This window comes from Oncorhynchus masou, chromosome 23 (assembly GCF_036934945.1).
Source record: "Oncorhynchus masou masou isolate Uvic2021 chromosome 23, UVic_Omas_1.1, whole genome shotgun sequence".
NCBI lineage: Eukaryota > Metazoa > Chordata > Actinopteri > Salmoniformes > Salmonidae > Oncorhynchus > Oncorhynchus masou.
In genome coordinates, this window is record NC_088234.1 from 12,992,589 (window position 1) to 13,018,063 (window position 25,475).

Sequence of the window (25,475 nt, forward strand, 5' to 3'; positions counted from 1 at the left end):
ATTCAAGAGTAAACTTCACATTACACAATATTTTTTTTTATTTTATTCAACCTTTATTTAACTAGACAAGTCAGTTAAGAACAAATTCTTATTTACAATAACGACCGACCCCCGGCCAAACCCGGACGAAGCTGGGCCAATTGTGCGCCGCCTTATGGGACTCCCAATCACGGCCTGATGTGATACAGCCTGGATCAGTTTGTGCCCTCACGACACCGATGTCTTTATATGTCAATTCAACTACTGCAGGACCCATCTTCCACCTCTGGTGTATTCTGTTGTGATATCACTGGACTCCCAGCAGGACCAATCACATGTCTGTATTTTGTGTGATATCACAGGACCCGGCGGTGACTCTGGATGTTCCGCTGGGCGCCATTGGCCGGGTGGAGAAGATGGGCGGAGCCTCCAGTCGGGGGGAGAACTCATACGGGCTGGACATCACCTGCAAGGTCAGATACTGCGTCATGGTCCTGACCACCCCTATGAATATACGTACATAGTGGTTCAGTCCAATTAGATCTGACAACCAGACTAGGACTGAACCACTATGTATAAAAACAGGAGTGTAGCAAATTGAGATGTTGGAACATTGTGTACAGAAAGGTTCATTCCAGTCTTGGATCAATAATTTAGTACTGACAGCATTTTGTGTGTCCTGTGTTAACGTGCGTCCGTCTTCCCGGTTGTTAACGCCATGTCTCTCCCAACAGGACATGAGGAACCTGAGGTTTGCGTTGAAGCAGGAGGGACACAGCAGAAGGGACATCTTTGACATCCTGTTTAAATATGCCTTCCCCCTATCCCACGGTCTGGTACGTACACACCTTTTATTTAGTCACCTGATATCATTACCGCCTTCTAACAACTGTATAATAACTATGCTTGTACAAGAGAAGTGCTTTTATTAGATGATCTGTTTGCTGTATCCTGTTATTTGTCTTTGCTTGGGCAATGATAGTTTTTTTTAGTCGAGCAATAATAAATACATTTTAAATGATGTCACAGGAGACAGTCTGAGTGGACTAACCCTTTGTGGAGGCCGCAGAGAAGGTACAACAGTATCACTAATACATGAGGCCGCAGAGAAGGTACAACAGTATCACCAATACATGAGGCCGCAGAGAAGGTACAACAGTATCACCAATACATGAGGCCGCAGAGAAGGTACAACAGTATCACTAATACATGAGGCCGCAGAGAAGGTACAACAGTATCACCAATACATGAGGCCGCAGAGAAGGTACAACAGTATCACCAATACATGAGGCCGCAGAGAAGGTACAACAGTATCACTAATACATGAGGCCGCAGAGAAGGTACAACAGTATCACTAATACATGAGGCCGCAGAGAAGGTACAACAGTATCACTAATACATGAGGCCGCAGAGAAGGTACAACAGTATCACTAATACATGAGGCCGCACTAACAGAGAAGGTACAACAGTATCACCAAAACATGAGGCCGCAGAGAAGGTACAACAGTATCACTAATACATGAGGCCGCAGAGAAGGTACAACAGTATCACCAATACATGAGGCCGCAGAGAAGGTACAACAGTATCACCAATACATGAGGCCGCAGAGAAGGTACAACAGTATCACTAATACATGAGGCCGCAGAGAAGGTACAACAGTATCACTAATACATGAGGCCGCAGAGAAGGTACAACAGTATCACTAATACATGAGGCCGCAGAGAAGGTACAACAGTATCACTAATACATGAGGCCGCAGAGAAGGTACAACAGTATCACCAATACATGAGGCCGCAGAGAAGGTACAACAGTATCACCAATACATGAGGCCGCAGAGAAGGTACAACAGTATCACTAATACATGAGGCCGCAGAGAAGGTACAACAGTATCACTAATACATGAGGCCGCAGAGAAGGTACAACAGTATCACTAATACATGAGGCCGCAGAGAAGGTACAACAGTATCACTAATACATGAGGCCGCAGAGAAGGTACAACAGTATCACTAATACATGAGGCCGCAGAGAAGGTACAACAGTATCACTAATACATGAGGCCGCAGAGAAGGTACAACAGTATCACCAATACATTTACCATCATTTCTAATCTACAATGTTTGGTTACGGGAATTTCTCTTGATGCATATTATTATTATTATTTTTATTATTATTATAGTCTTGTCGTTGCCATTGTTGAAGTGGACACGTTGTTAATCGAGCCCATCACTTGTGAGGAGAACGTTTTGGTGTATTGCATTCCATTTACCAGTTGTCAATTTATTAATTGACAGGAGCGCTCCAAACAAAAAGACCATCTTGAATAAGGACACGCACCTTATTTCACATTTAAAAGTTTGACTACTCTACCTGGCCTGCATGCAAATGTGGGCTTATAAATGTGCCTATTTGGGGATCTGATACTATTTCTGATTGTCTTAACTCACCATCACTGTGGAGCTTCTCAAAGTCATGTTTTCTTTGCCTCAAACAGCAAGTAAACAAAGTCTGTTTTTACATCCATTGAGAATGAATAGTTCTTCAATGTAGCCTATTTGAAGAATCTGTCCAGCTCTCTCTCCCTTTCGATAACCACTACGCATGAAAAACATGTCAGATTCTGGTTAGGTGGAAACATCATGAAATGGGCCTACCTGATTGCTTCTTATCCTTTGGGCAGATAACATCTGTGTGTCTCTATCCAGAGCTCACTGGTGTGGGAAACTGAGGGCCCAGAATATTTTCTACAATGTTGCAAGTTTGCTAAAACAAGCTTCCAGTTGACCAAGTTAATAGTCGATACAATGTTTCAAATTCCATGCAGACAGGCCAAGTGTAGCCAATGTGATTTTATAGGATATTTCTTTTTAATCAGGATATTTTCTACCTACGGGCTGCAATGTTTTTATTTGTTGGCTTTATGTAGGCTATTTTTACATGTTGACAATAAAGTTACTTTTAGATTTGTATCATTTTCATTTAGAATCTTGATTAACCACATGACATTGATTTTGAGATATGAAGACTTATTATAAATGAAACTGTTCCATGAAAATGTGCATACGAAAGCCATGACTGGCACGCAGATCAGTAGAAATGGTAGGATAACTTGGCTCTCCGAATGGAAAAGGTTGCATCCTTCCGGTTACTAGTCCAACACTAACCACTAGGCTACCCTGCCGCCTCTACACTCTAACCACTAGGCTACCCTGCCGCCTCTTCACTCTAACCACTAGGCTACCCTGCCGCCTCTACACTCTAACCACTAGGCTACCCTGCCGCCTCTTCACTCTAACCACTAGGCTACCCTGCCGCCTCTACACTCTAACCACTAGGCTACCCTGCCGCCTCTACACTCTAACCACTAGGCTACCCTGCCGCCTCTACACTCTAACCACTAGGCTACCCTGTCGCACATCACTAGAGAAGAGTCAGCATTCACTCACAATAAGCAGTTGATTTAGCGAAGCTCTCCCATGTTTGCGTGACAGATAAAACCTTGGTAAAGTCAATCTCTCTCTTTCTCTCTCTCTTTCTCTCTCTCTGTCTCTCTGTCTCTCTGTCTCTCTGTCTCTCTGTCTCTCTGTCTCTCTGTCTCTCTGCCTCTCTGCCTCTCTGCCTCTCTGCCTCTGTGTCTGTCTGTCTCTCTCTCTGTCTCTCTCTCTCTCTCTGTCTCTCTCTCTGTCTCTGTAGCTTCTGTTTGCGTACCTGAGTCAAGAGAAATTTGAAGAGAATGGCTGGAGTGTGTACAAACCCATGGAAGAGTTCAGACGGCAGGTTGGACTTATCATTGTCTTACTAAATGTGTCATTGTTATTGCCAGTCTTCTAGATTGTCTGTGTTGGGATAGATCCAATATCCCAGCTTTTAACTCGGCCACTTAGTCTGCTTAAATAGTGTCGCTTGAAGATACCCAGGTGAAGACGACCTAATCATTCCACCACGAAGCTTTTGAAAATGAACCGATTCATGGGACCAGCGCAGTTAAACGAGCATAGCTGGTCCCATTGTTTAGGATTATTCCTCATTTATGCAAAGCATTGTGGTATATTAGAATCCTCTTGTCTTAACCATTTACCTGAAAATCAGCCTGCAATCTCTTCTCTGATTGGCTGTTTGTCTCCCCCGTCACCAGGGCTTACCCAATGACAAGTGGCGTGTCACATTCATCAATGCCAACTATGAGCTGTGCGACACCTACCCCACCATACTGGTGGTTCCCTTCAAAGCCACAGAGGAAGACCTGAGGAAAGTGTGTACCTTCAGGTCCAGAGGACGCATTCCCGTGAGTCCTTTCCCCTCATCTCACCCTCCTCACCCTCTTCCTGCCGTCCTTTCCCCTCATCCCGCCCTCCTCACCCTCTTCCTGCCGTCCTTTCCCCTCATCTCACCCTCCTCACCCTCTTCCTGCCGTCCTTTCCCCCCTCATCTCACCCTCCTCACCCTCTTCCTGCCGTCCTTTCCCCTCATCCCGCCCTCCTCACCCTCTTCCTGCCGTCCTTTCCCCTCATCCCGCCCTCCTCACCCTCTTCCTGCCGTCCTTTCCCCTCATCCCACCCTCCTCACCCTCTTCCTGCCGTCCTTTCCCCTCATCCCGCCCTCCTCACCCTCTTCCTGCCGTCCTTTCCCCTCATCTCGCCCTCCTCACCCTCTTCCTGAAGTCCTTTCCCCCCTCATCTCACCCTCCTCACCCTCTTCCTGCCGTCCTTTCCCCTCATCCCACCCTCCTCACCCTCTTCCTGAAGTCCTTTCCCCCCTCATCTCACCCTCCTCACCCTCTTACTGCTGTCCTTTCTCCTCATCTCACCCTCCTCACCCTCTTCCTGCCGTCCTTTCCCCCTCATCTCACCCTCCTCACCCTCTTCCTGCCGTCCTTTCCCCCCTCATCTCACCCTCCTCACCCTCTTCCTGCCGTCCTTTCCCCCTCATCCCACTCTCCTCACCCTCTTCTTGCCGTCCTTTCCCCTCATCCCACCCTCCTCACCCTCTTCCTGAAGTCCTTTCCCCCTCATCCCACCCTCCTCACCCTCTTCCTGAAGTCCTTTCCCCCCTCATCTCACCCTCCTCACCCTCTTACTGCTGTCCTTTCACCTCATCTCACCCTCCTCACCCTCTTCATGCCGTCCTTTCCCCCTCATCTCACCCTCCTCACCCTCTTCCTGCCGTCCTTTCCCCCTCATCTCACCCTCCTCACCCTCTTCCTGCCGTCCTTTCCCCCTCATCCCACTCTCCTCACCCTCTTCTTGCCGTCCTTTCCCACCCTCCTCACCCTCTTCCTGCCGTCCTTTCCCCCCTTTCATTCCCTGTACCCATATCTTCTTTCTCTCCCATGTCTCTTCATCCCTCTGTTCTTTCTTTGACCCCCTCCCACCTACCTAACCATCTCTCTGTCCCCCCCAACCTATAGGTGCTGTCGTGGATCCACCGTGAGAACCAGGCTGTTATCTGCCGCTGCTCCCAGCCCCTGGTGGGGATGTCTGGGAAGAGGAACAAGGATGACGAGCGCTACCTGGACCTCATCCGGGAGGCTAACGGTACCGCCAAGCTCACCATCTACGATGCACGGCCCAGCGTCAACGCCGTCGCCAACAAGGTCAGGGGTCAAAGGTTAAATGTTGAAAGGTCATGTCTGTGTGTCATGAGGTGCGTTGGTTGGGTTCCGCTGGGAGGCGGTGTGTAGGTGTCGGCCTCATGGATCATCCAGACAGAGCTGTCATAGATACGTGGGACTTTTCTAGGTACGTTTCTGGATTCCTTGTAAGAGTACTTCCCAGAGAATCTTTTAAGCGATTTGTGACGTTCGTTCCCTTTTTCTCTGGGTTGATTTAGATGTAGGTCTTTTGGTTTGTCTTCCATAGAGAGATGGACTATGTGTTCTTTTGTTGTTCACTGTAGGCTCTTGCTAGTTGCCTCCTACATTGTATGCTGGTGTCAGAAGTAAGAACTGAGGAGGTAGAGTTTAGATGCTAAGAGGACACAGCAACTACACTGTGTGTGTGTTGGGGTGTGACGCAACGCCCACCGCACCCCGCTCAGAGTGAAATGGAATGTTGGGACTCAAATTACTAATATGGAATGCAATCTATATAATAATCCCCAAATTCCTACCCGTGAGAGGCTTTTAACAACGAGCTTCCCCTGACCTGCAGTGTGTTCCAACAGCTCACCACAACCCCGACGCATTTCCAATGGACCCTGTTTGAATCCTTCCCTCCTTGACGTGATCACTGTTCTGACCATGTTGGAATGGGGGAAAACCATAGAATAAAATACTGCATTTCCATGAGTGAAACCTCACTTTAATTTATCCAACCACATTTATTTTATTTTTATTTTTTTTATTGAACCTTTATTTAACTAGGCAAGTCAGTTAAGAACAAATTCTTATAACATGCAGGCCAGTGATAGCGTCAAGAGAGGGAGGGAAGAATTATATATATATTTTTTTTTTTTTTACGTTTTCAAACGGGTCCTGTGATTCTCCATTTTTGTCCATGAATGATGAGTCTTCAACCTCTGACCTCTATCCCCTCTCTCTAGGCCACGGGTGGGGGTTACGAGGGTGACGATGCATATCAGAACGCTGAGCTGGTGTTTCTAGACATACACAACATCCACGTGATGAGAGAGTCCCTGAAGAAGCTAAAAGACATTGTCTATCCCAACGTAGAGGAGTCACACTGGCTGTCAAGTCTGGAGTCTACACACTGGCTAGAACACATCAAGGTAGTGGGGTACACACACTTCCCACAGCCCTCTCCTCTCTGGAGCTGGCCAGCTAGCAGATCAGTGGAGGGGTAACCGTGTGCTGGTCCTCTGTAGTGAATCTCTCTCTGTCGCTCTCTAGCTGGTCATATCTGGAGCCATCCAAGTAGCAGACAAGATATCGGGAGGTAACTCTGTGGTGGTCCACTGTAGTGATGGGTGGGACCGGACGGCCCAGCTCACCTCTCTGGCCATGCTGATGCTGGACAGCCACTACCGCACCCTGAGAGGATTCCAGGTAAACCACTTTGTGACAACGGCTAATGTACCAAGAGCTTTTATAAAGTACGTTTGATTTGTGATCGATTGATTCCAGGTACTGCTGGAGAAGGAGTGGATCGGCTTCGGACACAAGTTTGCCAATGTAAGTCCACCCTGTTCCAAGGCATTCACTCACAGTTTATGATGAGAATGAAAAAAGGAGCTGAGCTCTGAACTCTGATAATGAAGAGTTTTCAGTCATAGATGTTCTTTATTTGTGCTGTCTATTGGGGACCAAATGATCTGTGGGAAGCAGTGGAGGCTGCTGAGGGGAGGACGGCTGAAAGTGCCACCAACCTCCTGTGATGGGAAGCAATTAAACTGACCAATATTGTGTGCAGATAAATGACCAGGAAGATAAAGAAGAAACCTGCACGCTGCTCTTTATTAAGCATTACGTATCGGCCTCGAGGCCTTCGTCAGAGCCTTACGTATCGGCCTCGGGGCCTTCGTCAGAGCCTTACGTATCGGCCTCGGGGCCTTCGTCAGAGCTTTACGTATCGGCCTCGGGGCCTTCGTCAGAGCTTTACGTATCGGCCTCGGGGCCTTCGTCAGAGCTTTACGTATCGGCCTCGAGGCCTTCGTCAGAGATTTACGTACCGGCCTCGAGGCCTTCGGCAGAGCCTTACGTATCGGCCTCGGGGCCTTCGGCAGAGCCTTACGTATCGGCCTCGGGGCCTTCGGCAGAGCCTTACGTATCGGCCTCGGGGCCTTCGGCAGAGCCTTACGTATCGGCCTCGGGGCCTTCGGCAGAGCCTTACGTATCGGCCTCGGGGCCTTCGGCAGAGCCTTGCGTATCGGCCTCGGGGCCTTCGGCAGAGCCTTGCGTATCGGCCTTGGGGCCTTCGGCAGAGCCTTACGTATCGGCCTCGGGGCCTTCGTCAGAGCTTTACGTATCGGCCTCGGGGCCTTCGGCAGAGCCTTGCGTATCGGCCTCGGGGCCTTCGGCAGAGCCGTGCGTATCGGCCTCGGGGCCTTCGGCAGAGCCTTGCGTATCGGCCTCGGGCCTTCGGCAGAGCTTTACGTATCGGCCTCGGGGCCTTCGGCAGAGCCTTACGTATCGGCCTCGGGGCCTTCGGCAGAGCCTTGCGTATCGGCCTCGGGGCCTTCGGCAGAGCCTTGCGTATCGGCCTCGGGGCCTTCGGCAGAGCCTTGCGTATCGGCCTCGGGGCCTTCGGCAGAGCCTTGCGTATCGGCCTTGGGGCCTTCGGCAGAGCGTTTGTGAGTGTTCACAATCTGCACCCCTGTGTAGATACTCCTCCCCCCACCTCCGTTCAATACATCCATTGGGTTGGAGTCGCGGGGAAATAAGCAAGCGTTACAATGTGCATTTCCTAATTATTCTAACAAAGTGTGCACCTGCAACTATGATGGCTCAGATGTGCGAGTGCCTTTTTTGAATTTGGAATGACCAGGACCGAACTACAGGTAATAAGAATCTGTTTGCACTGTTTGACTATTTTTCTCATCTCTCTCTCTCTCTGTCTCTGTCTCTCTCTGTGTGTCTCTGTCTCTCTCTCTCTGTGTCTCTGTCTCTCTGTCTCTCTGTGTGTCTCTGTCTCTCTCTCTCTCTGTCTCTGTCTCTCTCTGTGTGTCTCTGTGTCTCTGTCTCTCTGTCTCTCTGTCTCTCTGTCTCTCTGTCTCTCTGTCTCTCTGTCTCTCTGTGTGTCTCTGTCTCTCTCTCTCTGTCTCTGTCTCTCTCTGTGTGTCTCTGTCTCTCTCTCTGTGTCTCTCTGTCTCTCTGTCTCTCTGTGTGTCTCTGTCTCTCTGTCTCTGTCTCTCTCTGTGTGTCTCTGTCTCTCTCTCTGTGTGTCTCTCTCTCTCTGTCTCTCTCATCTCTCTGTCTCTCTCTGTCTCTCTGTCTCTCTGTCTCTCTGTCTCTCTGTCTCTCTGTCGCTCTGTGTGTCTCTGTCTCTCTCTCTCTCTGTGTGTCTCTGTCTCTCTCTCTCTCTGTCTCTGTCTCTATAGAGGATAGGACACGGTGATAAGAACCATGCTGATCAGGACAGGTCTCCTATCTTTGTACAGTTCATAGACTGTGTCTGGCAGATGACCAAACAGGTAGGAACTGGACACACCTGTGTAGCGCTTTATCTTCATTTGTCTTTGCACGTTCTTCTGACTTCATCAACCGTATTGGATGAGAAGGTCACAGGTCCCTCCCCTCTAACCTTCTTCTCCAATGCATATTGAGAAGGAAGTGAGGAGAGAGGATGCAAGGAATGGAGGAAGAATTTACTGCGAAAAAGCCTATGGGTTTAAACCTCTCTCTCCCCTTCTCTTCCAGTTCCCGACAGCATTTGAGTTTAACGAGCGTCTCCTAGTGACCATCCTGGACCACCTGTTCAGCTGTCGCTTTGGAACCTTCCTCTACAACTGTGAGCGTGCCAGGGACACTAACGTAAGTTGTTTGTCTTGTTTGTCCAAGCTCTGTGTCTCTCTGTCGGTCTCTCTCTCTCTGCCTGTCTTTTCTACTTTTATCTTATATTGCACTCTCCAATTCCCAACGTTCTGAGAACCGTATATTTCTTAGAGCTTGGTGAGAGCCTTGGTTGTTTAGGTGGGAATTTCAATACAGCATAATGTGTTTTTTCTATTTAAAGTAATGTTCCCACCACATTTAAGAGAACGTTCCTTAAAAAATGCAAGAAAACACCAGTCCAATGGGGAAACCAAAAATGAACGTTCCCACAACTTCCAGTTAACTAAATGTGTTAGCTGGGTCTTTCCATCCCTCTACAATATTTTCCTCTGCCAACTCACTATTTACATTCTATTTTACATGTCATCCGGCCCGCCAGCCCATTCACTCAGGCTCGTGGGAGGTGCTCAATGGACATTTTAATGACAAGCCAAATCCAAACTGTGTAGAATGATAATGGACCTACATTTACAGTCTCTACACTCCTCTGCCCAGCTTGCTGACAGCCTCTTCACTCCTCTGCCCAGCTTGCTGACAGTCATCCAAATGAAAGCGAGACAGATAACATAGTAAATATGTCCCTTCGGACCTCTGTGAAGACCGAATGCGGCCCGATGGGGAAATGAGTTCGACACCCCTGCTCTACCTCAATCTCATACCCTTTCTTTGTCTTTCTATTCCCTCCACCTCCCCTCCTCCCTCCACCTCCCCTCCTCCCTCTTCCTCCCTCCACCTCCCCTCCTCCCTCTTCCTCCCTCCACCTCCCCTCCTCCCTCCACCTCCCCTCCTCCCTCTACCTCCCCTCCTCCCTCCACCTCCCCTCCTCCCTCTACCTCCCCTCCTCCCTCCACCTCCCCTCCTCCCTCCATCTTGATCATGTGAAGTAGAGCAGAAGAGCGATGGGACGCATCACTGGTTCTGAGGTGCCGTAATAATGCTCTCTATGACACACAGACGAGAGTCTCCAGAAGACTCTAATATTGTTCCAGAATCCTTCCTATTCCCTCTGTGATTCCGATGGCTCAGATCATTTGTGGGTTTGATTCAAACAGGTCATCCTGAATAGATGTATGTTTCCTGCTTACTGCTGCACATAAGTGTCTGCTAAAAGACCATATATAATGATCTTCATCTCTTTCTTCAGGAGTTGCGGTCTAAGACGGTGTCTCTGTGGTCCCTGGTTAACTTCTCTCTCTAACCCTCCTAAATTATTATTCCCGTTCTCTCCCCCCTCTCGCTCTCTCCAGGAGTTGCGGTCTAAGACGGTGTCTCTGTGGTCATTGGTAAACAGTGATCTGTCCTTCTACCAGAACCCCTTCTACACCCCAGAGTCCAATAGAGTCCTCTACCCTGTAGCCAGCATGAGACACCTAGAACTCTGGGTGACTTACTACATCCGCTGGAACCCTCGCATTCGACAACAGGTAAATGAATAGAATCAAATAGAATTACTGGGTTTACAGTATCCGTTCGGACCCTGGCATTCAACAATTAAGTTGCAATAGAATTACTGGGGTTACAGTATCCGTTCGAACCTTGGCATTCGACAACAGGTACTTTTGTTCCAGTATGTCTGAATGATCACTTCTTCCTACCAGAGTATGCACTTGTTCACGTCCCTTCACTGATTTGACAAAGGCCCCTGCCTCCGCCAATACAATGCTTTTAGGTTTGTGGAAAGTAGTGAATCAATGCTGGATCAATAATATGGTATAAAAAATTATTCTCCATCTAACTTAACGCTGTTGGGATTTAGCTACAACACTGGATACACAGCACTGAACCAACTACAGCCAAACAGTCTGGGCCAATCAGAGTTGGAGTTAACTTGTGACTAATGTTCCCTCAAAAGAAAATGTCATCGCTGAGGAAATTTGAGGTCTGCTGAGTGCAACTTCTGGCGCACGTTTGTGAACACAGGCTGTACCCACTTTAAGTTAGTAGCCTACTTGACCAATGTTAAAACTGTTATTTGATCATAATGTAGATCTACCAGAGTGACCTACCATCAAAAACAATGGAGAAAATCCATCCCATAACATTTTAACAGGGAAATAGCTGTTCTATCATTCAGCCTACAGTAGCAGCCAATGTGTGGTGTTCAATGTATGACTACATTCTGTGAGAGTTTTGGGCAAAAACATTTAGGGCTTCATATGAACCTGTTTATCCACTTGTCCTTCACATAAAGGTGGTGACTGGAAATGTTGTTTGATGTAAGAAATCACTTCACAAAATTAAATTCATTATTATTCCCATAACATTATTACAGAAAATCAGACCAAAAACCCTCTGCTTATTGGCTGCTTAGCTTATTCAAGCCTGTCTCAAAATACAGCAGTCTGTAGTGTACGGGCTGAGTCGTGCCTGGCAATGGAATAGAATCCTACTCCAGTGTGTTCTGCCTACAAGAAAACACTTCGCATAGGTTATTTTGTTGCATTGGAAGTGGCTGGTATTAGCAATACCCGCAGTAGAGGGAAAGGTTTCGTCTTAACCCGTGCCGGTCATGGGGTGGAAGATCTTTTCCAGGTCGGTCCATTTGGACTATGTTCACTGAAATCCAAATTATATCCATAATGTCCACAGAAAAATGTCAAACGTTTTTTTATAATCAATCCTCCGGGTGTTTTTTAAATATCTATTCGATAATATATTAACCGAGACGGTTGGCTTTTCACTTGGACCGGGTGTAACAATGGCCGCCTTTCTCTTTTGCGCACAACTCACTCTGAGAGCCCCCACCTATCCACTTACGCAATGTGGTCGTTCACGCTCATTCTTCAAAATAAAAGCCTGAAACTATGTCTAAAGGCTGTTGACACCTTAGGGAAGCCATAGAAAAAGGACTCTGGTTGATATCCCTTTTAAATGGGCAATAGGGATGCATAACAGAGAGAGGTTTCAAAAACAGGGACACTTCCTGATTGGATTTTCCTCAGGTTTTAGCCTGCAATATCAGTTCTGTTTAACTCAGATACAATTTTGACAGTTTTGGAAACTTTAGAGTGTTTTCTATCCTAATCTGTCAATTATATGCATATTCTAGCATCTGGTCCTGAGAAATAGGCCGTTTACTTTGGGAATGTTATTTTTCCAAACATAAAAATAGTGCCCCCTAGCTTCAAGAGGTACACATTTTCCATGACTTTTAACCAAATTGTCATGACTATTATTATAGGCTACATGGGAAAAGTATGAATTATTGACACTGGAAAGCTGCTGTCTGTTTCCATGTAGACCTACCACCTCCTGCCGTTGAGCCCTTGATCAAGGTACTTAGCTCCCACATAGAACTCCACTGTTGTGGTCAACCCTTCATCTGGAGAGCTCCTGGGTGTGCAGGCTTTTTCAACATTACAACCAAATACTTTTTGTCTTTTGTAAAATGATTCCCACATTCAATAAACCAGGGATCAAATGGGTAAGGTAGGCTACCTCAAAGCAAGGTGTTCATGTTTCAGAGGAGATCAATGCACAGCAAGTTATTTGTCAAATAGGCTATTCTTAGAATATTTTGAATGTTGTCGCAATTCCATGGCTAATGTTTAATAGGGGGGAATCCCAGCTTTCCAACGGTGCAGATATATTTAGGCTCTACTGTGCCGATGGAAAGGCCCTTGTACCTAATTATACCTAATGCTGAAATGTGGCGGTCTCTCTCCTCGGGCAACGCCCACTCCCTGGCACACACCCAGCACAGACATGCACTGAAGGGTCATTCCGATAATGGCTTGTTAATGGGTTGTTTTTTTTTTTTAATTGGTTGATCATATTTAAAAGTATGCTTTTACATTAAGAACAATTATGAAACTAATTTCCTTGACTTTTCATGAATTACAAACCCTCATTTTGACAACTTGGAACAGCGCATCATGCCATTCAGGCTGGCGCGTTTTCAATCTGTGCAACCTCCAACAGCCTACTGCCACTCGCAGCCTAGCGGCAAATAAACTTGGCCAAATCAGGAAATGAATGCCCACACTCCATTCCTATTCAATGAAGGTCCCACCTTCATTCCACTTTGATCAACCTTTTTTTTGCCTCTGTGTGACTCTGGGACAGCGATAGGTTACTTTTAATTTTGTAGATGAGCCGATACTCAATTCCCCCGGACAGTGCCGGCCCAAATCAAGCACTGGTGTTGACTAAAGGGGAAAACTAGAATGTTGAGTGAGGTTCAATCCCGTCTCTGCACGGGCTGATATTTATTCTGTGGGGCAGTCCCGGTGGGGCAGTCCCGGTGGGGCAGTCCCGGTGGGGCAGTCCTGGTGGGGCAGTCCCGGTGGGGCAGTCCCGGTGGGGCAGTCCCGGTGGGGCAGTCCCGGTGGGGCAGTCCCGGTGGGGCTTAGAGGGAACATTGCTTGTGATCAGTCTGATTTGTGAAGTATTGCCTCTGGGGTTTGGTTGGTTTGGCTGCATTATTGCTGTGGCATCCTGTATGACTTGCGGTGTTGGTGTGTGTTTGCTGCCTGTTCTTACACACACACACGCACCCCTCTTTCCCCCTAACTCTAAACCACCCCCCCCACCACACACACACACACACAAACCCCTGCAGCCCAAACATCCCTCTCCCTGTCAACAGGGTCTGAGTCACTGGAGCAGATAATCCTCTTTCCCTGTCATAATCACACAAACACAGAGAGAGACATTTCTATGTCTTTAACCAAAGCCTACAGGAGGGTGCGTGTGTCTGCAGGCATGGAATGAGGCTAAAGTAATTCCACTACCTGAACACAGTGAAGCAGCCTTTGCTCTAACAGCCACCCAGTCAGTTTACTGCCTGTTCTTAGTAAACTGATGGAGAGGATTTGTGTTTGACCAAATACAATGCTATTTTTCAGAGAACAAGTTAACTACTGATTTTCAGCATGCAAATGGAGTATGGCACTCAACCTGTACTGCACTGACTCAGATGACTGATGATTGGCTAAAATAAATGGCTAATAAGATGATAGATGGAGCTGTATTTTAGATTTCAGTGCAGCCTTTGATGTTATAGATCATACATCGCTATTGTTGAAACTCACTTGCTATGGCTTTAAATCACCTGCCATCACATGGTTGGAGAGTTATTTAACCAACAGAACTCTGTAGCTAATAGTGTTCTTCAATGGAAGCTTCTCTAGCATCAGATATGTGAGAATGTCTAGATCCTTTTTATAGTGGAGATCAAGTTTATAACGTGCCTGGCTGGGCTGATGAGACAGTGGATTGCCCAGTCAGATAAAACAGAGTAAATAGGCATTTTAACGCCATAGATTTAGCTGGTGGTAACTTGTGGAATAGACACCGGTAGGAATGCGGTTTTAACCAATCAGCATTCTGGATTTGACCCACTAGTTGTATAACATCAGATATGTGCGGTGTCCTTCAGGGTAGTTGCCTTGGTCTGTTATTTTAGAAATGATTTGCCACTAGTTTTACTGAAGGTGAGCATGAACATGTATGCAGATGATTCCACACTACGTTTCAGCACCAGGGTTTCAGCACCAGGGTTTCCGTTAGGAAAATGAGGCGCCGGACAACGTGACCGGGAAGATTTTAATTTGCCGGCCATTTGAGAAATGTACCGGACCCATATGCAGTGGGTGCATATCCCATTAGGGTGTCGGCCCACGGTGTTCAGAATGACCGAGATCACATTTAGACTGTCAGGAAAACAACCCCACTCAACGTCAACAAAACAAAGGAGGTGACCGTGGTAATGCATCTTAACAGAACATGTAACTCATGAAATAAAGCAGCCAATAAAACAGCATTTTCAAACCTTCCCAAAATGCAATTCGAGAACTTCATTCAGTTCCATATGTGACAGAGGAACCTCTGCTAGATACTTTTTGATCATTTCCCCATTACATGATGGGAATTGGGAAAGTATTCAGACAACTTGACTTTTTCCACATTTCGTTAGACTTTCTCATCTATATATACATGATACCCCATAATGACAAAGCAAACAGGTTCTTAGACATTTCTGCAAATGTAGTAAAAATAATAAGCTGAAATATCACATTTATGTTAGTATTTAGACCCTTTACTCGGTACTTTGACTTTGGCAGTGATTACAACCTCTCGTCATCTTGGGTATGACGCTACAGCCTCGAGTCATCTTGGGTATGACGCTACAAGCTTGGCACACCTGTATTTGCAGAGTTTCACCCATTCTTCTCTGCAGAACCTCTCAAACTCTGTCAGGTTGGATGGGAAGTGTCGCTGCACAGCTATTTTCAGGTCTCTCAGAGATGTTCGATCGGGTTAAAGTCACCTCCCTGACCAGGCCCTTCTCCCCCGATTGCTCAGTTTGGCCAGGCGGCCAGCTCTAGGAAGAGTCTCGGTGGTTCCAAACTTCTTCAATTTAAGAATGCTGGAGGCAACTGTGTTATTGGAGCTTCAATGCTGCAGAAACGTTTTGGTACCCTTCCCCAGATCTGTGCCTCTACACAATTCCTTTGTCCATACACGGACAATTCCTGTCAACTGTGGGACCTTTTATATAGACAAATGTGTGCCTTTTCCAAATCATGTCCAATCAATTAAATTTACCACAGGTGGACTCCAATCAAGTTGTTGAAACATCTCAAGGATGATCAATGGAAACAGGATGGACCTGAGCTCAATGTTGAGTCTCATAGCAAAGGTTCTGATGACTTATGTAAATATGTGTCTGGAAGTAGCTAGCCAATGTTAGCCAGTTAGCTTGGGTGCTTGACTGCTGTTAATAGGTCAGTACGCTGTGATCAACCCTACTCCTCGGCCAGAGCGTCCAGTGTGCACTTTGAAAGCTCCCAATTTACGACCGGACAATCTGACAACTCTTGAGTGTACGAGCACGCTCTGGCACGCCAGATTAAATTTACGGACACACCCTTGGTATAAACCAGACTTTAGTCTTGAAATCTTTGGCTGTTTTCGTAGATAGCCCGTCGCTTTAAGGATTCACATGTGAGGCTAAGGCTTAAGTGTATGTGAACGATGCTGAATGGGTGTAGACAAAGAGCTTTCCATTAGGTTTACCAAACATTCAAGGGCCATTTTCTCAAATGTGAGGTATGGCATTCTGGAAGTTTATTAACTTTCACAGCAGAAGGACTTTCCCATTATTCCTCAACTGTAGTGTGTGATATACAATTTTCTAGCTCTGAGTCTCTACTTTTATCCAATGTAAAAAAAAAAATACACATTTCAAATTTTGCATGTAAGATCGAGCCGGTCGGTCACATTTGGTTCTGTTAATGCATATATTAATTAGTCATCTACTGTTCTCAGTCTCGGAGTGGAAAACGTTGTTTGCGGAAAACGTTGTCTACACTTGTGAGAAACAGGTTTTGGTTTATTTCATAACCATCATGTAGGAGATTTGTAAATGTTTTCATGGTATTTTGTTTGAAGGGCTTCATGTGAGCAATGAGCATGTGTCTGGTTTCTCTGTCCTGATAATGTTGAGGGAGCATGCACTGAGCATGTCTGGTTTCTCTGTCCTGATCATGTTGAGGGAGCATGCACTGAGCATGTCTGGTTTCTCTGTCCTGATCATGTTGAGGGAGCATGCACTGAGCATGTCTGGTTTCTCTGTCCTGATAATGTTGAGGGAGCGCGCACTGAGCATGTCTGGTTTCTCTGTCCTGATCATGTTGAGGGAGCATGCACTGAGCATGTCTGGTTTCTCTGTCCTGATAATGTTGAGGGAGCATGCACTGAGCATGTGTCTGGTTTCTCTGTCCTGATCATGTTGAGGGAGCATGCACTGAGCATGTCTGGTTTCTCTGTCCTGATCATGTTGAGGGAGCATGCACTGAGCATGTCTGGTTTCTCTGTCCTGATAATGTTGAGGGAGCATGCACTGAGCATGTCTGGTTTCTCTGTCCTGATCATGTTGAGGGAGCATGCACTGAGCATGTCTGGTTTCTCTGTCCTGATCATGTTGAGGGAGCATGCACTGAGCATGTCTGGTTTCTCTGTCCTGATAATGTTGAGGGAGCATGCACTGAGCATGTCTGGTTTCTCTGTCCTGATCATGTTGAGGGAGCATGCACTGAGCATGTCTGGTTTCTCTGTCCTGATCATGTTGAGGGAGCATGCACTGAGCATGTCTGGTTTCTCTGTCCTGATAATGTTGAGGGAGCGCGCACTGAGCATGTCTGGTTTCTCTGTCCTGATCATGTTGAGGGAGCATGCACTGAGCATGTCTGGTTTCTCTGTCCTGATAATGTTGAGGGAGCGCGCACTGAGCATGTCTGGTTTCTCTGTCCTGATCATGTTGAGGGAGCATGCACTGAGCATGTCTGGTTTCTCTGTCCTGATAATGTTGAGGGAGCGCGCACTGAGCATGTGTCTGGTTTCTCTGTCCTGATCATGTTGAGGGAGCATGCACTGAGCATGTCTGGTTTCTCTGTCCTGATCATGTTGAGGGAGCGCGCACTGAGCATGTGTCTGGTTTCTCTGTCCTGGTAATGTTGAGGGAGCGCGCACTGAGCATGTCTGGTTTCTCTGTCCTGATAATGTTGAGGGAGCGCGCACTGAGCATGTGTCTGGTTTCTCTGTCCTGGTAATGTTGAGGGAGTGCGCACTGAGCATGTCTGGTTTCTCTGTTCTGATCATTTTGAGGGAGCGCGCACTGAGCATGTCTGGTTTCTCTGTCCTGATCATTTTGAGGGAGCACGCACTGAGCATGTGTCTGGTTTCTCTGTCCTGATCATTTTGAGGGAGCACGCACTGAGCATGTGTCTGGTTTCTCTGTCCTGATCATGTTGAGGGAGCGCGCACTGAGCATGTGTCTGGTTTCTCTGTCCTGATAATGTTGAGGGAGCGCTGGTGGGTAATACACTGATAGCTGGTTGCCTGCACTTGGGAGGTGAATGGGAGGCGCCCTTCAATTACCAATTGAGAAATAAAAATAGTAGCTCTTTTTTTTTTAATCGTGCCCCAAAACAGTTAAGACGTGATAGCATTTACAGTTGTTGCGCAAATAATGAGCTGATAAAAGCACATGTTTTACTCCAGCAGCAACCAGCTCAGGAACTGCAGGAGAAATGACTCTCAAAATAGGCTCTGTATGTTGTGTGATAGTTGTGTTGGATAAATAAGATACATGATGACCTATGAAAATACACACGGGCCAATTGAATTCCTCAAAATTGTACAAATTGACCTATAGACTGATAAGCATGATGGTCAACTGTATTTTCATAGACTAGTATTTCCATCAATTAATAAAAAAATGTAATCTGTCATTTTGGCCAGCAAGTTTTTTTTTTTTTTTTTTATCGGCTTTACATTTTTTTCACGTCCAAAGGCCGGCAATTTCCGGCTAACAGAAATCCTGGTCAGCACCCAAAGCCAGTGAGCCTACACAAATTCTAAATAATGAATTAGTATCAGAATGGGTGATTTTTATAATAAACTGGTCTTAAATACATCTACAACTAAAAGCATTGTATTTGGTTCAAAACGTTCTCAGGAGTTGTGTGTAAAAGGTGTGACCATTAGGGAAGCTGAACTCCTAGGAGTTACATTGAATGGTCAAGTCATATTGACAAAGATGTTGTGAAGATGGGGAGAGGGGTCTGTCTGTTATTAAAATATGTTCTGTGTTTTTGACACATCAGCTGTACTAGTTTCTGGCTTTGATCTTGTCCCATCTTCATTAATATGGTCAGGTGCAGCAAAGAAAGACCTAGCAAAGCTGCAGCTGATTTCCTGGTTGAGGAGAGATTAACTGCCAACTCTTCTAGTTTTTAGGACAAGCATTACTATAATGAAAATTCCAGATTGTCTGTATAATCAAATAACATTCAGCTCTGACACCCAGACATACCCCACCAGGGGTCTCTTCACAGTCCCCATGTCCAACGCACAGTATTATACAGAGCCATGATCCCATGGAACTCCCTTCCATCTCCCATTACTGAGCAAACAGTAACTTTACCTTGTAGAAAATATGTACCATCTCATTGCACTGGGAGGAGACACTAACACACCTAATTTATCTTAGTAGTATTTTGTTTTTTTGTTTGTATATTGTTGTATTTTTAATTTGTTTGACTGTCCTTGTGTATCAGTGTTTTGTTATTTGTCATGTGTTTTATGTGAATAACTGCTGCTTCGGCCAAACACTACTTGGGATCCTAATAAACAAATAAACAGTATTGTGTGTTGGCACCAGACCAGCTTGCTGCTCTCATTTAAAACACTCTAGGCATCGATAATGAATATTCATGTTTTCACCGTGTGTCCCTTGAGCCTCTATACCTCTTTGTGATTGTTTATATGCTTATCTGTTTGCGTTGTTTGCATATAATTAACTTTTTTTTCCCTCTCTCCCCATCCTCTCCCTCCTTCTCCTGTCTCCTCACGCTCTCTGCCTCCCCCTGGTGGTGGTAATGACTATTTATATTCTACTCTTTTTTTCTGTTTATTCTACTCTGCTCTATCCTACCCTGCTCTGCTCTACTCTACAGCAGCAGAGTCCAGTGGAACAGCGTTACATAGAGCTGTTAGCCCTGAGAGATGAATACCTGAAGAAACTAGAGGAACTGCAGCTCTCTGACTCCTCCCCCAACTCCTCCCACCTATCAAATAGCTCCACCCCCAACGCAGCCTCTCCCACGCAGCACATCACCCACCTGCACACCCCCTTCTGAGTGGGGTCGTCACACACACTCCGACGTATACAACACACGTGTATGCGCATTCTCCGGGGTCGGTGTTGATTACATGTCAGTTCAGTTAATGAATCATAGGAGATTGATTGAAGATCCAAATTTGAGAGTTGAAAAGTGACACTTTTTCCCAATGAAGATTTTTCAGTTCTGCAGGATTTCAGAATTTCAATTCACTTCCTGAAATTGAAATGGGTTTGACCCTGACACAGGAAGTTATTTTTTGTACATAACGTTTAAAGTAATAACGAGGTCGATAAATAACATGGAATAGACGTAACCATGGTGATTATGCAACATGTCACAGTACAGCCTTTTCACAACTTTAATAGAATGTTGTTTTTCCACAAAAACAAAGAAGCCTTAATATAAAATAAAACAATGTTTGTAGATAAACAATGCTAAAGGTAAAGGGTTAAAACTCACTGGCTGCATTCCAATTCACCCAGAAGTGTGCCTTCAGTCACTCCCCTTCATGCTCATGCATTGTATTGGTGCAAGCATGGCTGGATGGATGTAGTTTCCACCATATTCCTCACACCCCAGTCCCTTTTAAATCTATGAGGGGGAGCGTAAGAGTGCACACTTCAGGAGAAGGGTAGAGAATGGGATCGTAGCCACTGCTCCTCTAGGACTGAATACACTGCACTCCTCTCCATGACCAGGGAGAGAATGGGAGACGGGAATGAAAATTTGACTAGAAGTGTATGTGACGAGTTTCCCTTCAATCATTGTGTAGCTGTACCTATGTCCCAACATCAGCAATACCAGTCCAATCATTCAGTTAAGTTTGGATAGGAAGCTTGAGTGCAAACCAAGTCCACTGCAGTTTCCCCATCCCAACTCACATAAATGATTTAGCATTCATACCCACAGAGATAGTTCCAATCAGTTCTATGTTCATAAGTCCCAAATTGTATCATTTATTCTGGGTTGATTGTAGTCCAGTGTATGATATCCAGTAGGCCAAGTATCCCTGTGTATTGTACTGTAGAAGGTCTAGGGAGAGACGGGACACAGTCAGTTGTATTGGTTCCTATGAGAGGTGCTGAGAGTTTTATCTCATATTGTGGTCCACTCTAGCCTCGTCCCAAATCTGATTGTACTGTCTTGCCGACTCAAAATAACCCTTTTTTTAACCTTTTTTTATTGGTTCCAGAAACATATGTAGCAGGTGTTATTGCAGGTATTGCAAAATGCTTGTGTTCCTCGCTCCGACAGTGCTGTAGTATCTAACAAGTCACAATAATACACACATCTAAACGTAAAAGAATGGAATTAAGAAATATATAAATATTAGGACGAGCAATGTCAAGAGTGGCATTGATTTAAAATACAGTAGAATTGAATACAGTATATACTACACATGAGATGAGTAAAACAGGATGTAAACGTTATTAAAGTGACTCATGGTCGTAGTCATGCATTACATTTACCATGTGTGTTGGTAAGACGGCACAAACCGATCTGGCACCAGGCTAGGTCCACTCAGTCCAATAATAGTGATCAGTGGTTCTGCCTCAACCCAACCCAAAACTTCAGAACCTTTACAGCCTGTTACCTTACATGGTCAAACCCCTCTTGGCATAAACGTAAACATTTGCCATCGACCCTCTTGATCCCAATCCGCGTGGCAAAATGGTTTAGCTCAAATATACTGGAGTTTTTTTTTTTGACTCCCACAGAGTAGGTTCAGAAATAATCCCCAAATAAAAGCTGTGGACGGGAGAAGTTCTTTTGCCGAGAGCAATGTCGAGAGGTGGGATCAGATCGGTGGAAGTCCAGAATCATTTACAGCGTTTCAAGGGATCACGATGTGGGCAATGTATTCTCAGACGAGAGTTCTTTGGACAAGAATCACCATAGATTTTGAGATTAGATTGGTGGGAAAACCCAGGAATTGTTTAGTTACTCTTTACAGGGCATATCCAGTGTTCTGGAGAACGCAGGTCAGCTCCAGTTCTGTGCCTTTGGCGGTCTGAAGTTCGTCCTCAGGTGGATGTTTTGTATGTACCCAAACTATAACTTTGTCATTGTTCCTCTGTGTGTGGCGTCTGTGGCGAGGGGTAAAGGGAAAGAAAGCACCTGATTGGTTGTGGTGCGGGGAAAGAAAATATCCTGATTGGTTGATGCAGTATGTATGCTCCTGGTCAAGATCCTTTGGGTAGGATATCCAGTCACCACTGGGTATGGGAAGACTATACCAGAGAGAGAACTTACAGGGCTTGTTGCTGAACATCTATTGACAGATGGTGGTGAAGGTGGGCTGAAAATGAGGTCTCTTGATATTAAAACCTTTCAGGCACTGCCTTTTCGCTCCCGAATGCTACCCCAGAATGCGTCACTTCGGAAGACTTTGGCCTCAATGAGGTGAAAAAGTTTTTAAAATTAAACCAAGAGCGAAATGAACAAGGCAAAACACTTTTTGGTTTGTTGGTTGGTTGTGTTTTTAGGCAAAAAAATAAATATATTTTGTTTATTTTTTACTTTATACAAGTACAGTAACTATGATGTAATTACCTCAAACAAAACTGATTTTACTGTTAAAAGTTGTAAAATATTATTTTATTTAGTGTACCATTTGACACGTTTTATAAAAAGGAAATTAGTAGGACAAACATTTTGTTTTGTTTCTTTGAATGGTTGGTTAATAATTTGTGGATTTCTTGTTACATTAGTTTATTTTTTTATTTGCATTTTGGGATTTTGATTTCTAACAGAAGAGGACAGTGAATCATGAATTGTGGGAGATTTGATTCAGTCAGGAATTGATTGAGTTCCTTTTGCGTCTTCACCTGTGATTGTGTAAATAGGGGCGTGATTAGATCAATGGAGTGGATGAGGATTTGACTCTTCTGAACCCCTCTTCTGGACAGCTAAAGGTCCCGACGCTTCTGCTATTGTGCGGGATTCTCTACTTTACACACAGTCTCTGCTCTACTCGTAGGGAACCGGCTATTCTAGCGAATGGTGCTCTTTTAATAAGGTTAGGTCACAGCTGAATCAATGTCTGCAAAAACGCGATGATGGCAATCTACATTTATTTTGTATTTAACCTATATTTAACTAGGCAACTGAATTTGAAAAGCATAACGATCTAATTGCATATCCCCATGAAACTGAGATCAAATAGTTACTATGCAGATGCTGCATAGAAGTTTCATCTGTAAAAAAATGGTTGAAAATTCTAATTCACCATTGACACTAGGAATGTGAAGGGTGGTTCGATATGTGTAGAGCTGAGACTGCTTAAAGTAGAGAATTCCGTACATGCGCAGAAGCTTCGGGACCTTTAGCTGTTGGGATGAGGGGCCCAGAAAAGTCTGATCCACAGCCTCGGCCTTCAATCAAACTCATTGTGGTATTTATGCAGGAGCTCTTTTACCCCCATGGTCAAATCTAATCCCTGAACAGTGGTAATAGTTTACTACCACGAGGAAGTATCCCCATCACAAATAGATGCGTCCAGTGGTAATAGTTTACTACCACGAGGAAGTATCCCCATCACAAATAGATGCGTCCAGTGGTAATAGTTTACTACCACGAGGAAGTATCCCCATCACAAATAGATGTGTCCAGTGGTAATAGTTTACTACCACGAGGAAGTATCCCCATCACAAATAGATGTGTCCAGTGGTAATAGTTTACTACCACGAGGAAGTATCCCCATCACAAATAGATGTGTCCAGTGGTAATAGTTTACTACCACGAGGAAGTATCCCCATCACAAATAGATGTGTCCAGTGGTGATAGTTTACTACCACGAGGAAGTATCCCCATCACAAATAGATGCGTCCAGTGGTGATAGTTTACTACCACGAGGAAGTATCCCCATCACAAATAGATGTGTCCAGTGGTAATAGTTTACTACCACGAGGAAGTATCCCCATCACAAATAGATGCGTCCAGTGGTAATAGTTTACTACCACAGGGAAGTATCCCCATCACAAATAGATGCATCCATGTTTTTCCACAATGAGAAGGTGATGCATGGACATTAGTTTGTAAACAAAGACACTGCCATAAACATTGGTATAATGAGTTTGACTGAATTCCAGCCCTAGAAGAATTGAGCACTGATAACGGCTGTGCAAATGGCACACTATTACTCCCAAATGGCACCCTATTACTGCCAATATAGTGCACTTATTTTGACCAGAGAATAGGGTGCCAGCTGTCGCTAGTGATTTTGTTAATTTTCTTCATGTATTCTACCTTTAACATAGGGATATCTAGTCTAAAGGGATTTCTGTCATATTACAGCCTACTTACTCCCTAGCCTGGTGTCCCAGATCGGTTTGTGCCGTTTTGCCAGATCCTTGTGAGTCATGACCATAGGATTTAGCTTGGGTGCCAGTCTGTTTCAGGGGGCGTACTGTCAAGGAGGGTGTACTTGTACCACAAGCTGCCTCATGCTACAGAAACAGGAGATCGACTGCTGCCCTTTGGGCCTGTCTGGCTTGGACAAGGCTTTACATACCAGTCTCTGTCTGCTCTGTTCATGCCAGGGCGAGCAGAAACCAACTGGCACCCAGCCTACATGGGAGTTTTGGCAAGACAACACAAACAGCTGTGGGATTCAGGCTGTACTACTCCTCTCATGTATGAGTAGTCCATGTTGGTTGTTGTGTAAATAATGCTGATTAAATTAATTTAAAGATTTCTCACTTTAAAAAAAAAAACATGTTGAATTGGGTTGTTTCTTTCATTCATATTCTTGGAGTCGTAATGTGATATTTTATTATCCTTTGATTATTCAGGTCATATTGAAATGAGTTAAATCCCTATGTAATGTCTGCTCATGTGAGTATTGTGGATATTCAGACCGTGTCCCTTCATAGGATGTCTCAGACCTAAACTGACCTTGTCCCTTCAGAGGATGTCTCAGACCTAAACTGACCTTGTCCCTTCAGAGGATGTCTCAGACCTAAACTGACCTTGTCCCTTCAGAGGATGTCTCAGACCTAAACTGACCTTGTCCCTTCAGAGGATGTCTCAGACCTAAACTGACCTTGTCCCTTCAGAGGATGTCTCAGACCTAAACTGACCTTGTCCCTTCAGAGGATGTCTCAGACCTAAACTGACCTTGTCCCTTCAGAGGATGTCTCAGACCTAAACTGACCTTGTCCCTTCAGAGGATGTCTCAGACCTAAACTGACCTTGTCCCTTCAGAGGATGTCTCAGACCTAAACTGACCTTGTCCCTTCAGAGGATGTCTCAGACCTAAACTGACCTTGTCCCTTCAGAGGATGTCTCAGACCTAAACTGACCGTGTCCCTTCAGAGGATGTCTCAGACCTAAACTGACCTTGTCCCTTCAGAGGATGTCTCAGGCCTAAACTGACCTTGTCCCTTCAGAGGATGTCTCAGACCTAAACTGACCTTGTC

At 45.4% G+C, this 25,475-nt stretch overlaps 1 protein-coding gene across 3 annotated transcripts in view; it reads left to right on the top strand.

Annotated features, from left to right (window-relative positions):
* Nucleotides 1–25,010, top strand: part of LOC135510323 (myotubularin-like) — a 55,793-nt gene extending 30,783 nt beyond the window's left edge. For all 3 annotated transcript variants that reach the window (XM_064931160.1, XM_064931159.1, XM_064931161.1), the window contains 12 exons: nucleotides 342–452; nucleotides 714–815; nucleotides 3,670–3,753; nucleotides 4,112–4,261; nucleotides 5,384–5,569; nucleotides 6,517–6,702; nucleotides 6,824–6,979; nucleotides 7,058–7,105; nucleotides 8,971–9,063; nucleotides 9,290–9,403; nucleotides 10,672–10,848; nucleotides 19,888–25,010. In XM_064931160.1, the coding sequence (XP_064787232.1) occupies nucleotides 342–452; nucleotides 714–815; nucleotides 3,670–3,753; nucleotides 4,112–4,261; nucleotides 5,384–5,569; nucleotides 6,517–6,702; nucleotides 6,824–6,979; nucleotides 7,058–7,105; nucleotides 8,971–9,063; nucleotides 9,290–9,403; nucleotides 10,672–10,848; nucleotides 19,888–20,070 (1,590 nt within the window). In that variant the 3' untranslated portion in view covers nucleotides 20,071–25,010. The remainder of the gene's footprint in view (nucleotides 1–341; nucleotides 453–713; nucleotides 816–3,669; nucleotides 3,754–4,111; nucleotides 4,262–5,383; nucleotides 5,570–6,516; nucleotides 6,703–6,823; nucleotides 6,980–7,057; nucleotides 7,106–8,970; nucleotides 9,064–9,289; nucleotides 9,404–10,671; nucleotides 10,849–19,887) is intronic.
* The last annotated feature ends 465 nt before the right edge of the window (nucleotides 25,011–25,475 follow it).